This window comes from Syngnathus floridae, chromosome 7 (assembly GCF_059516105.1).
Source record: "Syngnathus floridae isolate MCC-2025c chromosome 7, RoL_Sflo_1.0, whole genome shotgun sequence".
NCBI classification, from domain to species: domain Eukaryota; kingdom Metazoa; phylum Chordata; class Actinopteri; order Syngnathiformes; family Syngnathidae; genus Syngnathus; species Syngnathus floridae.
This window is the reverse complement of record NC_142419.1, coordinates 7,025,901-7,042,890: the sequence shown is the minus strand read 5'-3', so window position 1 is coordinate 7,042,890 and position 16,990 is coordinate 7,025,901. Positions and strand designations below refer to the sequence as shown.

The following is a 16,990-nucleotide window of genomic DNA, read 5'->3' as shown; positions in this document are numbered from 1 at the left end:
ATGTGATGAGACCAAAATGAACTATGTCAAAAAAATCCTCCATTAACATCACCTATAAACTGCATAACCGATTGGAACAATAAAGCCATTGAACTGAGATAAAAAAAAGAGATAAAGTGCATGTTCACACCTTTACTTAAATGTTATTGTATTCTGAATCAAAGAACCATCATGTAAAAGACACAGTTTATTAGACTACTCAACGTCTTACTCTTTCTTCTCCATCCTCCATCTAACTGTAACCTAGTAAATAAATAAAAATACCAACCAGCTGGAATTGTTCAGTGCAACGATTGCATGCTCAAAGCCTGGGAAATTAATTCTAAAATCAAACATGCATCTCTGTGAATGTCCATTCACAGAACAAACCAAGTAGGAATCTGGGTCAAGACGCACTCATGCACAGTTCACAAATGACTGAACAGTGTTGTAGCTCTCCCAAGCGTTGCTGTCTGGGACTGCAAGATGTTGGCTCATGGGGAATATATGCTTCATGTAGTGGTTAGTGGTTCCATGTGGGATGTATTTTGCTGTACTGTGGAAACTATGCAGGGCATGCTTATGTGAAGCATTTGACTCAGCAGAAGTTTATAAGCAGCTCTTGTATTGAGTAATCTCATTATACCCTATGATGCAAGTGGTCATGATTTTATTACAGGTTTGGGTGAATCTAAATGTTACATTTCAGATAGTAAATAAGAATCCACAGTGATGATTTTGACCTGAAGAATCCACAGTGATGATTTTGACCATGATCATGTCAGGTATTTTAGCAGAAATGTAAGGGTTAATTTATTAACTGCATTTGAGCAAGCACACGTTATTATTTATCACTCTCTCTCTTTATTACTTTATGTGCCTTAGTTCTGTCAGGATCTGTCTTTGTTCATTTGGTGTTCATATTTTTTGTCATGTTTTGCCAAGTGTCCCTTTGTTATTGTCTATCCCAGATTATTAGGACGACCTGTACTTATCACCAGGGTCCCTTGTGTCTTCCAGATGGGTCCCTCAACCTTTTGTTTCTTGTCAAGGTTTTCCTCATTGGCTCGTCATTTTGTTCCCTATTTCCCTCTAGTGACTGCCATTCGTTCTGATTCTACTGCTTTAAATTGTATTTTTTATACCAATTTAAAACAATTTAGAATAAACAAACATAGGACAGAAAGAGATACATTTTGCTGTAGTCTTTATTAACATCATAACCACTCTTTGTTCAGAGTGGAAATTACATTCAAAATACAGAATGTCCAGCATTTTCATTTTCCTTGAACTTTGTGTAGTACATTCAATATAACATCTGAAAATCTGCAAAAGATAGACCTGCTGAAAATATACCGTAAAACAAACAAAATAAAAAAAGATATCATCTCAGAAAACAATTGACTGTAAACCAATGGTGGACTTTTTCCAATCTGCAAAGATCAAACTCTCTATATATATCTAGCTGGTGGTTAAAAACGAACTTATTGCATTTTACTGATTCCTACAATTATTGGTAACATATTCGTTATCAGTATGGTATGAAATGCCCTTGGAGCCCTTTCCAGCCAGTGGTGAGCAGTCAGGGGAAATAAGTCCGTCTCTGTTCGCCCCAGAAGCCCTGACCTCCATCCATCCATCCGTTTTTTATACCGCTTGTCCCCACGGGGGTCGCGGGTGTGCTGGAGCCTATCCCAGCCGTCATCGGGCAGTAGGCGGGGGACACCCTGAACCGGTTGCCAGTCGATCGCAGGGCACACAGAGACAAACAACCATCCACACTCGCACTCACACTTGGGGGCAATTTGGAGTGCTTAATTGGCCTACCAAGCATGTTTTTGGGATGTGGGAGGAAACCGGAGTGCCCAGAGAAAACCCACGCGGGCACGGGGGGAATATGCAAACTCCGCACAGTCTGCAGTGGAATCGGACCCGCACCCTCCTAACTGTGAGGCGGACGTGCTAACCAGTGTTCCACCGAGCCCTGACCTACATTCATATAAATTAATTCTAATATTTTTTCACATATTGCAAATAATTCCCAAATAACTTATTCCCAATAAACTATTCCCTTTATTTAATAGTGCTTCTCTGGGCTCCACTGCTTTTAATATATCTACTATTTGGAAGTAGGAGTTTCTCTTCAATAAGATTTGAGCATCTATCAGCTCATAAACAATATTAGCAAAGAGGCTGTTTCGTTAACCAATCAGATTTCAAATTTGATCTCACAGCGCCAACTAGCTGGCTCTTGAAGACGTCAGCATTCTCCCATTCTGATTGGTTGACGAGTAAAATGTGTCGGAAGTGATACATGCACAGTAATAATCAGAATTTCTGGCAAGTATGATGGATTTTTTTTAAATGTTTTGTCATGATATTCGAGGAATAAACATTGTGAATTCCTTAAGATAACGTACATAGCATTGCATAGTATTAATAATTTCTGTAATTGCGATCTGATAGTGGTGGTATTAGGAGGTGCATCAGTCCGGAAAGTCCCCATTGAAGACCCAGGTACCACATGCATGGCCCGTTCAACACAAATATGCAACTACCAATAAAGAATAAAGTGTGACAGTTGTGACAACCTCTATAATATCCACGGCAGTTTTTGACTCAACAGTACTTTTCTCCGGCCAGGTCTCTGTCCTGAGGCTAACCACAGATCACCCCCACATCCTCTGCGTGCGAACAGTTGTGCTTCCCAACTCTGGACCGCTTGCACTCTAGCAGCGACTTCTCCCCGCCCTCACACTCCACGTCATCCAAGTAGATCCTGACGCTGCGATCCGCCTGGCCTAGCGCTGCCCTTTTCATAACAGCGAGCGCCGTGCTGAAGCCCAGCTGTCGACACACTACCGTACCCGCCTTAGTGGTGAAAAGGTCGTCGCACACTGTGCCCCACTCTCCACGGATAAAGATCTCAATTCGGCCTCGGTCCGACAGACCATCTGGGCTTACCAAACGAACCGAGCCAACACGCATCCTTCCACCCGCTCTTACTCTTTTGTAATCGTAACCCCTGCTTCCTCCCCTGGGCCTCTTATTCACTTGGTTACCTTCATACCCTTCTGTGTTGTCTGTCTTCTGTACTAACCCAAGCTTCCCTTCTTCTGTTTTTGTCTGAGTGGTATATATTGGCGGTCTCTGAGGCTTATAGGATGTGGGCTTCGGGGTCCAATAAGATGGCCGCGGCGTTGTCCACCTCCTTGGATAACGTCCAGTGGTCAAAGCCGTGTAGGTTTGCTTTGTGGACAGAGGAGGAGGAGGCCGTAGCAAGGTTAATGTTCGGGAAGCGGTAGTAGGATGGGCTTGAGGGGGTCTCATATATCTTCTTGTCGAAGTGGCCATTGGGGTTTGAGTCCGTGAGTAGGCTGCAGTGTAGAGAGCCGAGCGATAACCTGAGGGAGAGACAGAATCACCCTCTTTACTTTAATACCTCACTGAAGCCATTCAAAGTAGTATAGCTGAAGGGAACAGGTAAAGACAGACACACAAGGATCATTGTCTGATGCAGAAACATTTATTCCAAATAAATAATGCCAAAGTAACGGATTTCAATTAAAGTAGTGCAAATGTTAACATAAAAAAGGCACAAGGTATACAACTTGCTTAAGACTCGTGTACCAGCCAAAGACAGTTAAGTGGCATTTCCACTACAACCGAATTCAATCATAGCAAAACCTTTATCAACATGCACGACATCCACTACAATACCTGACGTTTATAATGAGAACATACAGTAAGTGGAAAACTGCTGAAATTTAATAAATAATTTTAATTTTAATAAAACACTTAAAAATAATTGCGTAAAACTTAATATTTCTGACTACTTAACATTAAAACATTTTAATAATGGAAATACAAGTAGTGTCTGCTGTTTAGCAGAATTACCTATGTGATTGTCTTGAGTTGTGTGCAAAGAAAAAGTGTCAATTAAGTACTGTATTTTTTAAGACCCTGTAAGGAGAATTGAGATATTTGCTACTGTTGGAGTAAAAGAATTTGATTGCCACTTGAGTAGGGTGTGGTTTAGGGGGCAGACAGCAGACCTGCCCATCGTGCCTCAGAAATTAAAGACCAGCTTCATTTTCCATGATTTTGAAGCCTAATTTTATGTTTGATTTTTTTTTTTTTTTTAAAGGCTTGTTAATAACACTTTTCTGAGGGGTTGATTTGCACTTTACTAATTTTAAAATCCATCATTCTACATTACGACATATCAGTTCAACTGAGAGAAATTTAAATCATTAAATTATAGTATATACTGTACAGTAAAACATAAAACTCAAGTTCATTGTACAGAACAAATATTTAACATTCTGTGCAATGTGAACTAAGCATCTGGTATAATTAATCAGATTTCACTCATGATTACTTTAAATATACCCTGAAACACATTAAATTACAAGCAAAAGTAGTAAGCAAAAATAAGGTAGGAAAGGGCCCAATAAATGTATAATTGAAAGAAAATCAGCTGTTACGTAGCTTTAAATAATATCAATCTATTTATAGTAATGCATAATTTACTTTTGAAAAATATCCATGGAATAGGCGTCTGAGATTTGTCTTTCAGTTATTTGTTAGCAAGACATAGCAGCTCGGCTGCAATTGCAAACCCATGTTAAATAACTAGTAATTGCGTATTAAAATGAAAAATAAATTTAGAGTGGTGCCGAAGAAAACGCCCGGTGTGACACTCAGGTGCACGGCTCGACTGGTGGATTGAATGTTGGTCCTAACAATGGACTTGTTTTGATAGAAGGGTGTACCAGTAAGCCTACCGGTGGGTGTAGCTTTGACCAAGGTGGTGCGAGCCTTTGTTGATGGTGTTGTTCTTATTGTTGGTGGAGGTGTCCTTTTGTGTTTTCTCGTAGGTGCAGGTGTTGGTGGTTGGGGCAAGGGTTGTCTTGTTCTTGGTGGCAGTATTGTAATTCTTCTTCTTGTTGTTCTGGTTGGTGGGATTTTTCTTGGGGTTGTCGTGGGCACCGGTGTGGTCGTCGGCTTCTTATCGATCACAAATTCTGACAAAGATTTTAAAAAATATAGATTAAAATTAAATTAAAAGTATCGACTGACCAGTAAATTATACTTTTATATATGCATTAACTGATAAATACACAATTTAGCTTATTAAGATCTGTAGACAAAAGGTTCCAAATCCAGGAATCATACCAGATCAAGAAGAGACATATAATAAAAAAAAAATTCAAATCCAGAAAAGAAATGCAAGACGAAGCAGTGCAACAAATTCAGCATTAAGTTTTCCTATTTAATGAACTACAGAGTAACATGGAAGAAGGCAGACAATTTTGATATCCATCAACTAATTAATAGATTGATCGCAGTGTGCCGAGATTTGCCTTCTTCTGCAACCAACACCAAATTAATTGGTTACTAAAAAGTGGCACGCTTTTAATTTAACCAGTAACAAGTAGGCTGCCGGGACTCTTTTGGAATGTACCTCAATAAAATCAAAAGATAGTTTGGTGAAAAAAAGCAAGGAAGGTGTTTGTGGAGACAAGGGTACAGAAAGGGTGTTGTAGGTTTAGCTTACCTTCTTTGGGATAGAAGTGAAACAATTTCCCCTTTATCTTTACTGGCGAGGGCTTGATGGCACATCGACCTGGTGGAGCTCGCCTATGAGAAAGATCATCATCATATAAACTATTTAGAATGTTTGAGCTTTTGCTCTGTGTTTTTTATCATATTAATTTAGTCGATGTGGTTAAACCTATCACTGAAATTAACAGAGGCTTTATTGTTTTATTTAGTTTTTGTTTTATTTATTTTTTGTTCCTTTTTAAGCACATATTTCAGATTAAAAAAAAAAACATTTGATTTTAATACCATGAACATGATATGCACTGAATGTGCTCGCACAGACTCACAGCTGATCTCTTGATGAAACAAACAACGGCAACAAATGCACTCCATAAGCCTGAAAGTAGAATGGAAGATGTGTGACAGTACTCACCTGGAGGGATCCACTATTTTATAAATAATCCCTGCTCTGGCTGTTGCACTTGGAGCACCCGTGGCAAGAAAGTACAATTCACCTTAATGGATTGAAAAGAAAGAGACAAAATGAGATAAAACATTCCAAGATGAAAAATAAACTCAACCCTAAAATGTATTTACTGTTTGTGTCAATGGTGTTGAATAAGTGATTTACCGAACCACTAAAATTTACTATGACCCAAAATGTTACGTATTTATTTATGAACTAAAGCATGAATTCAGATGCTGATATACAGTATAGAAAATGATAAGACAGATGTAAAATACATCTGAGTCCTTACCCGCCTCATCCTCTGCAAAAGAAATGATGTATTTATAGTAGCTGTTGATGAGTTTGGGGAACATGCAGGTCTGGTCTCTTCCCATACAGATCTCGTTGTACTGCCATTCACCTGTTGCCTCATTCTCCTTCAAGGACATCAGACGCCTGCGGAGCAGTACATTTAACTCATACAGTAGCATATACACATTCAAATGGCTGCACAGACGTTTCGACATGAAAGCACGACAGAAGTGCGCACCCGCTCATGAAGTCCCCGAAGATGTAGAGTCCATTAAGGTTGGGCATCTGGCAACCTCTGTAGATGTATCCCCCCGTCACTGATTTGCCCAACTTGTGGGGGTAGGCAAAGATGGGCAAGATGTCATCTATGTAACATAGAGCACATCTGTCATTAGACAACAGAGTACAATGTATTCAATTATACACAAAAACCAAAAGCGTTAGATAGAAGCAGCATGGCACAGTCTGGACTGGTTGCCATTCAATTGCATTGCAAGCTGGCTGAGTTGAACAATTCTGAGTGCAACTGGACATGTTTTACAGCACCATATATTTGGTAACAATAGAAAACCTCTCATTAGTTTGCGGCAATTTTCTGTGCAGCACTATTCAAGTAAACAACATAAAAAGTGAAATAAAGTCGCCTCACCCAGCGAAGAGTTACGACAGAGTTTGCGATCGTAGCAGCTGAAGCCTTCTTTTGCTCTCCATCCATAATTGCCTCCTTAAAAAACATGGTACTGTCAGTGGAACCAATTCTATAAAATGACAGCTCAAAAGTGACGTTAAATAATGAAACAAATCGGTCAGATTTACAACATAATCATAGGAGCACGTTTTCACACAGATGACTGTTACCTATTTGTCTCGCAAGATCCATCATAAATGCAGAGTGTTACATTTTTAGACAGCCCTCAGAATTTTTCCAAGGTTTTTACATAGGGATGTATCACTCGTATAAAAATGACCGAGGGAACTCTTTCATTGAATATGTTGGTCTGCTAAATTTCTTAAGAACTGTATACATCCACATTTTTTGGAAAGAGATGTGACTTGGATTTCAATGTACCTTTAAGTATGATGTCTATTTCCTCAAATTTGTTCTGCCCTACATCACCACAAAACATTCTGCCTCGACCAACGCCTGTCTTCGGATCTCCACGGTCAATCGAGCAACGCCACATGTTGCGCACGCCGTAAGCATAAATCTCTGCAAGGAGACGTTTACATCAATTAAATCATCGGATATGTTTGCAAAATGAGTATAAGACTGTTGTGCATGTACCTGGGAAGCTACCCTTCTCTCCGACAAATGGGTTGTCTGAAGGGATGCTGTACGGGGCACCATCATCATTATTGTTTATGTCAATCCGTAGCACCTTTCCAAGAAGAGTTGACCTACAAAAGTAAAGTGAGAAAATACAGAATGTGTCTTTGTGATGATTTTGTTTTCCTTATGCTAACTCTACCTTGAGCCACCCTAGCAACAATCAACCCAGGCAAACGGACACATCTCTTCAATTGAATTATCAAATCAATTTCAGTAGATTGTAGCTACCGCTTTTCTCTCTCCCCAAACTCCCCTCCTCACAACCTTCCAAATACCGAAGTGTGGCAGCCCGCAATCTTAGTGTCAATATTGGACTTGGCCAAGTGTATCCTCCTTCATTCCCAACAGAGTTAAACTGCGTGTCAACACAACCACTCAGAGACAGCGAAACTGTAGCTGTCTGAAGAGGTTTTCAGGTCACAATCACCGAACCACTAAAAAGATGCTATATTAATGTCTTTCATGCGAGGGTTTCATGAGACAGATTAGTAATAAAGGAAAATTATACTGCACAAAGATGAAATACGTCTATTTATTTCAAACTCGTATAATTTCAAAAGTAATTCATGACACATACTTATTTTTCTTGCTATTTATGATAAAGCTGTTATGCGACATTAATCTTTGAATACAAACAAATAAGTCATAGCCGCAATGCCCGCTTTTGCTTGGAGAACTAAATGGGAGTGAATGATGACATTTAATAGCATTGGTTTTTAAATTGCATACTGTAACTTAAAGAAATAAAAATAACGAGTCGAATAAAGCACAAGTATTTACCACTTGTACCTACAATAAATATTTCACAAACGCAAATAAATATGTCTCGAAAGTACTTGTGAGAGCTATATTGATACACACGATTTGATACTACTCACTTATTCTGTGAGTTGCCAAATTTTCCAAAAGGGTCCCCGGCCCGACCACCATCACCAATGAAGATGTACAAATATCCGTCATGGCCAAATAAAAGCTGCCCCCCGTTATGATTGGATGCGGGTTCTCTCAGCTCCAAGAGGGTTCTACAGTGAGGGGCAAAAACAAGAGCATGAGTTTAATTTAGAATGGTGCATGTGCAGTCAGCACTCAGTGTATCAATATTGCCCAAAATGATCCTCCTTCTCACCTCTCTGAGTTGTGGTCAAGTTGGTTGTCATCATGTACCGACAGTGTGAACTCGCTGATGCGTATCCTCTCCTCCTTCTTGACGGACACCGAGTAGTAAACATAAGCTTTTCTCACAGTGGTGAACCTGCAAGCAAGCAGATACGCAATCAGGAAGTCTTCTATGGTGTGAGGAAGTTATAATTTTTTTCAACTGTCAGAACTTGAATGATGTGCATAAAAACGTCAGCGTACCAACCTTGGATGCAAGGCGATGCACAGAAATCCCCTCTCGTCTCCAGCCCAAGGTGATGTCAGGACAGCCCGAGTGAGGTTGAGGAATGGCCGATCTATCCTGGAGCCGTTGGGCAGGTAGACCCACACGTAGCCCAGCTGCTCAGCCACAAAGAAACGATGTGTTCCGTCATCTGCGTGGATCATAGCCACCGGGTTCCGGAGCCCGTTTGCAACTTCCTGCAGGCATATCTCTAGACAGCCCTCGGCGTCCTCTCGAACCAAACCCAGGTTAGCGTTTAGTTCTGCAACACAAAAGTGGTGTCAAGCTGTCAACAAAGTGTGTGTATCACAAAGATATTTGGAGATATGTACATCCAAGAAAGTTTTTTAACATCATGAAACAATTGTACTCATTTCGTTAGGAGGCCTTTTAATTCACTGCGCTTTGCTTGTGATTACACTGCGGGAATGTGACAAGATACGTGTTCTGGCATGTCCTCATTCAGTTTCCACAATTCATGTAAGTCAAAACATCCTTGTGTTTGTGTAGCCCTACCTGCATTTGTCAAGACATTCGGGTAGCAGTACTGATTGTCTTTCAGCTCCAGAAATTCACAGAAGAGTCTGTGATTTTCTTCGAGAGTGGCGGACAGATTTGCATACTGCCCAGGGTACCCCTTGTCGTCCAGGAGAAGACTCAGTGTGTATCTACACTGGTTCCAGTAGTCATTGCAGTAGTTGCCACACAGTCCGGGCAAAATGCGCATGGGTGTGTTAGCATCTTCTGCGTCGTACAGGTGGGCAGCATATGGTGAACACTCCTGCACAGGGTGAACAATTTATTATTGCAGTCAGACTTTGACAGCATTTGTCATCGATTTAACTCAATGAATCAACTTATGGACCAAAACAAATAATTCCACGAGAGGTTCACCGACGGCAAACAGACTTTTCGGCTGTTTTTCCGCTAACTCAATGATGTCATCAGTTTGCATCAGAAAACTTGGCTTCATGCTACAAAAACAATGACTGAATGAATGACTTTATTATGCTATTTATATTAAATTGGGCAAACAGATCACTGCAAACAGCTGTGGCAGAGAAATTCCTAAATGTTGATTTTGGATGTTTTCTTTCCACTCGACTGAACGAGGACGCACAAAAAAACGCCAACTCTCAAACTTGAACGAGACATTAAGCACATTTTCGTGTCTTAATGTGGTCAAAGATGATTTCCTTAATTCCCTGAAGAAAAAAAAAATCATATAAATACAATCTGGACACCTTTGTTAGCACAAAAAAATAAGCATGGCAATCGTTTGTAACATACATAAATAGAGGACGTGTGTGTTTATTGCCCTGCAGCTGCCTCATCAAAGTCCAGCCAGGCTTTGGTTATACAGTTGTGCATGTGTGTGTGTATGCGTGTGTGTGTGTAGCATGATATAAATGGATCCAAGACAAGGTTCAGCCGGTTATTAAGTCAAAACCACTCTTTCTACCACACCCAGAAGGGTGAAATAAAGGGACACAAAATCCAAACCATGGTGTGGTTGAGGCTGTGAAGTGAACTTGCCTTTCTGACAAGAAAAGACTATATTTCACGGTTGTTCATCTTGATAGCTGACGCTTATGGTTAAGTGTTTTATCGTATTTATTAGTTCATGGAAAAACTACATTGTATCATCGTCAGAGTGAATTTACCTCCCCAGTTAATTTTTTTCTTCAAGGCAAATGACATCATTGTACTGATGGAATGGGTTGATGTTTGTTTCAAGGATTTTTTTTTGGCAGCACATGACATATAACGGTTTTGTTTGGAACATCTCTGTTTTTAGATTTAGATGTTTTAAGAGTACCAATGTTCTCACATTTTATCAACAATCTGCCCTCTGTTGCTATATAAGTGATACGTGACTGAGTAACTCGACTGCAACTCAGCTAGATGCAGTGGTGATGCAGTAAATGAACACTTTGGTGGGGAATCTAATTTCACAGCAGGCTATGTTGGACAATTACAGTACACCATTTTTATTGTGACATGCTCCGACCAAACAAATAACAGCTAATAACTATTTTCCATGATCACAAACAATGGGGTTTAAGCATTTACTAGATATAATAATCATAATAAAAAAACAGTTTGTGTTTCTATGATACATGCAGTAACTCTGAATGCACCAATCCTTTTAATTTCAGGGTTGGTCGTTTTAAACACACAAACACATGCACACATTCATCCCACCACAAAAGAAAGTTTCTATTTCCGTTGTATCAACATGAGTTTATCTCCTGTGCAGTGTATCTGTTATCTAAGTCAAAATCTTTTCTTTGATTTCTTCTTCATCTCTTGCAGAGGAAATTAAAATATCCTGTCCCCTGGCCAGAAGAGGATGTGGATGTTTGTTTGGTCCGGTTAAGTTTGCGGGGGGATCTCACTCACACTCTTACTGATATCAGTGCCAGGAGACTCCCAGTTTTGCTCTCAGTGCAGTGCCTTCATCAAAAGAAATGTATTCAGGGAGTGGTCAAACTTCAGTTTCCATTGATAACTGAGACAAATGTGGAAAAGAAGTATGCTGTTAATTTGAGCTGCCTTCTTTCTGTGCTGATTTGAGAGCACCCCTGTAGACTGTAATTACTGTAGTGCTAGAAACCTATACTTTGGAAGTCAGAAGATATGTCATTGTCTTGACATCGTGCATTTTTTATGTTCCGTTAAGTCCTATCAGAGTTTTATGAGTCAATCTTTAGCTGCGCTAGGCACCTTTTAATTCACGCTTACGTAGTTACAGTTCTAAGTTGCACAACCAGGATTCAATTATGCAATCGGCAGGCGGGACTAGCTTTAAGGCTCGCTGCCTGTGCCAGGAAGCGAATCGTGGGAGTTTTGAGTGCCAGCGAGGACCGCTGAGCGTAGAAAAGAGACCTAAATGTAGCGAAGCGGAAATGGACAGCTGTTTATTAGGTTTGGAAGTCCTCTGCGAAAAAAGTGCAGCAGACTGGTGCAGTGTGAGTCATTGTTTTCAAAATAGCTTTAAGTGCTACTTATTCAGACCACGTCTGCTGCCTCAGAAGTTCGAGTAGCGTGCATCTTAATGTGGTCATTCCATCCTCTAATGAGAATGAACACTCTTGAAAGGTATTATATTAATACATTATATAAGACACCAAAAGTGTATAATGTGGTTTCTTTCATATAACAATGAAAAGTTACACTCAACTTTATTTAGCTCCTTTGAAAGCTGAAGCGCGGTTAGTTTTGCTTTGATACATTGTAAGTGATGTGTGTTATGTGTGCGTGCATGTGTGTCTATTGTCTATTTTTTTTTTATGTAGTGTGATCGTAGAGCCTATCAGTCAAATCATCTATTCACTAGTCAACAATCACAATATATCAAATTCTTACCTGGCAGAGGATGCTGCGTATGTACCTTCCGCAGGTGACATAACCAGAATGATCAAAGTGCTCCATGATCGTGTAAAACCGGACTGACATCTGATGATCCTGTTCGTCATCACAGCATCCGAATTTGGCGTACTCTTTGCAGAAGAGCAGTGGCTTCTGGGGCTCGAACGGTGGCTTGTAATCTAAACACTGAGGATGACAGCCCCCCCACCCCATCTGGGTGAGCAGCAGCAGGATGGTAAGAAGGAGATGCGGTGGAAAGTCCCATCCTGAGATCTGATGTTGGTTCATGGTGCATTTTGGCATGGTCATTTTTTAAATACAATTCAGTAGGGTTTGACTTAACTTGCTAGTAAAGTGCAGCTTGTGAAAGCTGTGTATGTGATGTGAAGTTAGATGTAAATAAAAACAAAATAGTGTTGTGAATAGGCGTCATGGGAGAATATGCATATTCAACACCATGATTAAATTTATATGAAATAACGTCTGATTGTGAAGCGGTGATGATGTTCCAGGAGTTTAGTGTGTGTACATCAAACACACTGACTGCTCATCACACCTGTTTGCAAAATTGTCCGACAGCTCACTTAGGGTAATTTTGAACAGTCCACCCGCATATCACACCCGCATGACAAGCTTTTGTAAGAGTAACAAAAGAAAAACAAAGAAAAAAAGTTCCAGTGATCCAGGTCCAGTGCTTTCTTTGAGAAAACTGCAGCGCATCTGCTCAGGTGATACGTTGATGTTTCCGCTGCAGTCCTCAATGTCTCCCTAGAATGTGTCAATCCTTGATCCTCAATCTTGAAAAAAGTTCTGAATCCTCATGCCTGTCACATGACAAATTGCCCAAAACATTTGTAGGATGCTGAGCAATCCTTACGAAAGCAGCCACATGGTAAAGATGCAACCCAGCCTCCCCAGAGGTGCAAAGCACTAAAAAATAAAAAAGGAAATGAACGCCCAACGTTGCTTTCTGTCTGTCCCGTTTTGTTTTCTCAGGACATGTGCTCGCTAGCTACGGTGATCGGACAGCTTAAATCTAGACAGCAGGGGAGAGAAAGCTCCTTTCATTTCATTCCGACATGCAACGAGCCACGCTGCAGCTCACTCGAGGTCCCTCCCTCTTTGCGTCTTTCCTCCACCTCCTGTCCGCGTCTCGCTTCTATGCCTTTACTCGCCTCCAAACACACAAGCATTCCATGTGGTCTACGTTGCCCTGGAGTTGCAACTTTCCAACTCCCCCTCCCCATCTCTACCCATTTCTACCCTCCTCAGCATTCCCAGACCACCTCTCTTGTCTCTGTCGTTCCCAGACAGACGCATTCACATAAATGCTTGCGTGACTGCGTACGTGCGTGCGTCGTGCGTGTGCGCGTGTGCGTGTGTCGGGTTGATGAATCAGGACGTGTCTTGGGAGGAGAGGCCTATGGAGTCTTTTCTGCATTAGTTTTGTGTTTTTATCGGGGAAGACTACCATAACAGTTTTACTTTTAAAAGTCGGCTCTTTTCTAACTGCTGCATGGGGTGTGACATTTGTTAGAATTGACAATATTGTAGTTGTGTCTACGGTTTACCATGTTTAACAATATGCATTTGTGTTCAACATGAACTAAAAAATCCTGATTATGTGCAGCTCAGAATCAGAATTTTTTAGTTTTGCAAGACAAAACAGCGTATGAATGCAACTATCATCTGTAGCCTACCTTGAGTGTTGCACTTTCTAGATCAGAGCTAAGAGAATTTATTGGTGTGTGGATATGGCGGGGCCATCTGGGTCTCATTAAGTCACCCCTTAGCATGGGACCCCCATCGTCACCCACCTTCATCTGACAGGATGACAGCCAGACACCTTATCAGTTTGCAGTCGAAAAGCTACTTAATCCACATCTTGGCGGTGACTACATTCAACCGTTCTTCCATGAAGTAAAACTGCATACACCCACAGTTCTAATGAGCTCATCCTTAGTCAGACTGAGCTGCTGAGTAAGTGTTTTGGAAAAACGTAATACGCAAAATACAGCTTAAAAGCAATTGTCGTTGATTTACCGCTGTGATGAATCCACATGAATGTTGCATAGTCATTAGGTTACTAAACTCAGGAGGTTGTGCAATAAATAGTCTTGCCTACTTGAACATTTACAAAACGGCTTGTTAACATCTAATAGAGTGGTCATGGTCATTAATAGACTATTGAATCAATGTAAGTGGATTACTATAATAAATGTTTTTAGAGTGTGATCAGCCACTAACAGTGGAATGGGTAACTGAACTTCATTTCATGCAGCTATTCTCATTCTCATATTGGTTACAGTACCATTAGATTGCAATAGTGGCCGATAACGCACGGTTGGTCCTAATCCTGCATAAAACAAAAACGGATGTGTTGCATTACAAAGTACTTTTTGCTCTAAAATTATCCCCCCCAAAACTAATTTGAATGAGTCTCTGGGGCGACCTCTTGCTAGCACAAGCTGAAAGTCATAACAATAAGATTGCACATTTATTTCAGTCTCGAGGTTTCAAAATCGTCCTTCATTTTGTGTTTCATATCTGCACCTGCCTGGCATTACAACCTTGAATGCAAATTGTTGCGTCTTCAAGATAGCGCAAATAGTTTGTGACAGCTACAGCCTGCTCACGGTCATCAGCTGCTGTTTGGAGTACATTTCTTGATGTTTGTTACCAATGGGGTCCTGCTACCTCTTTACATTGAGGGGAGAAATTGTAATTACTATCTTGAAAGTGGTGTTATCCAGATACACACGTTATTGTACTTTTTTCATGTTCAACTTTATTGTCCAAAAAAATAATCTGGCTAAAATGCAGTTGAAATTTATTTCAATTCACTTGTCAGAAATATTTTGACTTTGTTGGCCTGATAGCTAAAATATTTAGTCTACAGCCATGTGGGAATGCCGGAATAAGAAAAAAAAAAAGAATAGAAAAACTATTAATTGTATAATTCCAGATAACAGCAGTTTCGAACCTTAAATTTTCTCTTCCATTTTGGTCATTTCCCTTTCTGTTGATCACTTCGACCCCTAAAGAGTGAATAAAGGAATAAAACAAAATTCCATTTTGCTTAAGGGATGTCGTGTACTTCACAAATTAGTCTTGTTTGTCCTTCTTTGTTATCTATTCTAGATTTATGTTTTACTCACCTGTGGGGACACAAAAACATGCACATAATTCAATGCAAGACAAAAGACCATCTCGTCTTACCTTGTTATTTTAATTAAGTTATTTTCAGTGATTCACAAAGTGCGTTGTCAGTAGAAAGAAATCTCAAGGTTAAAGCCCCCCCCTCCGCAAAAGTTTGATAATCATGCATATTAAATGAAATGCAATAAATGCATTATATTAGTAAAAAAAAATACATTGTCACAAATTACGTAATATACATTAACATTTAGGGTGGCTCGGTGGCGCACTGGTTAGCACGTCCGCCTCACATTTAGGAGGGTGCCAGTTCGATTCCACCTCCGACCCTCCCTGTGTGGAGTTTGCATGTCCTCCCCGTGCCCGCGTGTGTTTTCTCCGGGCACTCCGGTTTCCTCCCACATCCCAAAAACATGCTTGGTAGGCCAATTGAGCACTCCAAATAGCTCCTAGGTGTGAGTGTGAGTCCGGATGGTTGTTCGTCTGTGTGTGCCCTGCGATTGGCTGGCAACCGGTTCAGGGTGTCCCCCGCCTACTGCCCAATGACTGCCGGGATAGGCTCCAGCATGCCCGCGACCCCCGTGGGGACAAGCGGTATAGAAAATGAATGGATGGAGATTAACATTTACTGTATATTTAAAATAGTTTAATAGTTTGTGCGGCTCAATTGTGCAATGATGCTGCTGTCAGGGTTTTTTTTTTTTCGTGAACGCGATTCAGCCATTTGAAGAAAAATGTTGTTTCTTGTTGTACTGCCAGATGACAATGTGTTCCTTGTTCCATCTCATTTAAAGGGGTAAAAATATGTCTATGGTCCCAAATAGTTCTGTGAGGAGTTGTTGACACCATGCTCAGACCAACTTCATGCATGGAGTCATTCTTTGTCAAGACCTTTTTGCTGGATATCTGTTAAATAAGGGAACAAGATAATGATGCTCAGTTAGTCCCATTAGGAAAGTATTCATTGTTGAGTTTTGCTAGCTGAAAATACAAAATGTTTGTACATAGTTTTTGTTACAATGCGGACAATGACATTTGTTAAAAGGTAAAATAAAAAGTAAGTGATACATTATTTGATGTACGTTTAATGTTCTGAAGATCAAACTGACAAAATTCCTTATGAGTGTTCAAGCGTAAGAGAAGAACCGATTAACTCCCACTGCTCCCCTGTCAGCTTGAGTCATTCAACTTGTTATGCTGCCATCTTGAGTTGACATCCACTCTGGATCTTCACTTTTCTACTGACATTCTGCATGTGATCTTTGGCATTGGGACGTCTTTGTATTCACGAAGAAATGATATGACATGCAACACTTTATCATAAATCTAGTTTGTCACACCGTCAAAAGACAATCGTGTTACAGAGAGGCCACCATAAATTAAGTCACTAAAGATGTTCTCATCTTCATCAATACATTAATACCAACACTGAAGAGAAACTAGAACAAGTCACTGACCATGGAAT

The 16,990-nt window shown here is 40.4% G+C and overlaps 2 protein-coding genes and 1 long non-coding RNA gene across 3 annotated transcripts in view; 1 reads left to right on the top strand and 2 right to left on the bottom strand.

Annotated features, from left to right (window-relative positions):
- Positions 1-1,169: 1,169 nt before the first annotated feature.
- Positions 1,170-13,605, bottom strand: LOC148394944 (HHIP-like protein 1). The gene is made up of 14 exons (XM_088381029.1): positions 12,367-13,605; positions 9,514-9,778; positions 8,980-9,259; positions 8,743-8,868; positions 8,495-8,638; positions 7,572-7,684; positions 7,356-7,496; positions 6,936-7,010; positions 6,525-6,651; positions 6,285-6,430; positions 5,960-6,041; positions 5,540-5,622; positions 4,767-5,006; positions 1,170-3,383 (listed from the first exon to the last, which is right to left on the bottom strand). The coding sequence occupies exons 1-14, from the start codon at positions 12,676-12,678 to the stop codon at positions 2,638-2,640; spliced, it is 2,880 nt and encodes a 959-aa protein (XP_088237155.1). The 5' UTR covers positions 12,679-13,605; the 3' UTR covers positions 1,170-2,637.
- Positions 9,222-16,260, top strand: LOC148394943 (uncharacterized). Its single transcript, XR_015859467.1, has 4 exons — positions 9,222-9,296; positions 9,380-9,477; positions 11,314-12,099; positions 12,509-16,260. It is a non-coding gene; the product is annotated as an uncharacterized LOC148394943 (long non-coding RNA).
- Positions 15,580-16,990, bottom strand: part of LOC148394942 (uncharacterized protein C14orf132) — a 19,162-nt gene continuing 17,751 nt past the window's right edge. Inside the window, exon 5 of the mRNA XM_088381030.1 lies at positions 15,580-16,431. The gene's annotated coding sequence lies outside the window, so the exon portion shown is untranslated. The remainder of the gene's footprint in view (positions 16,432-16,990) is intronic.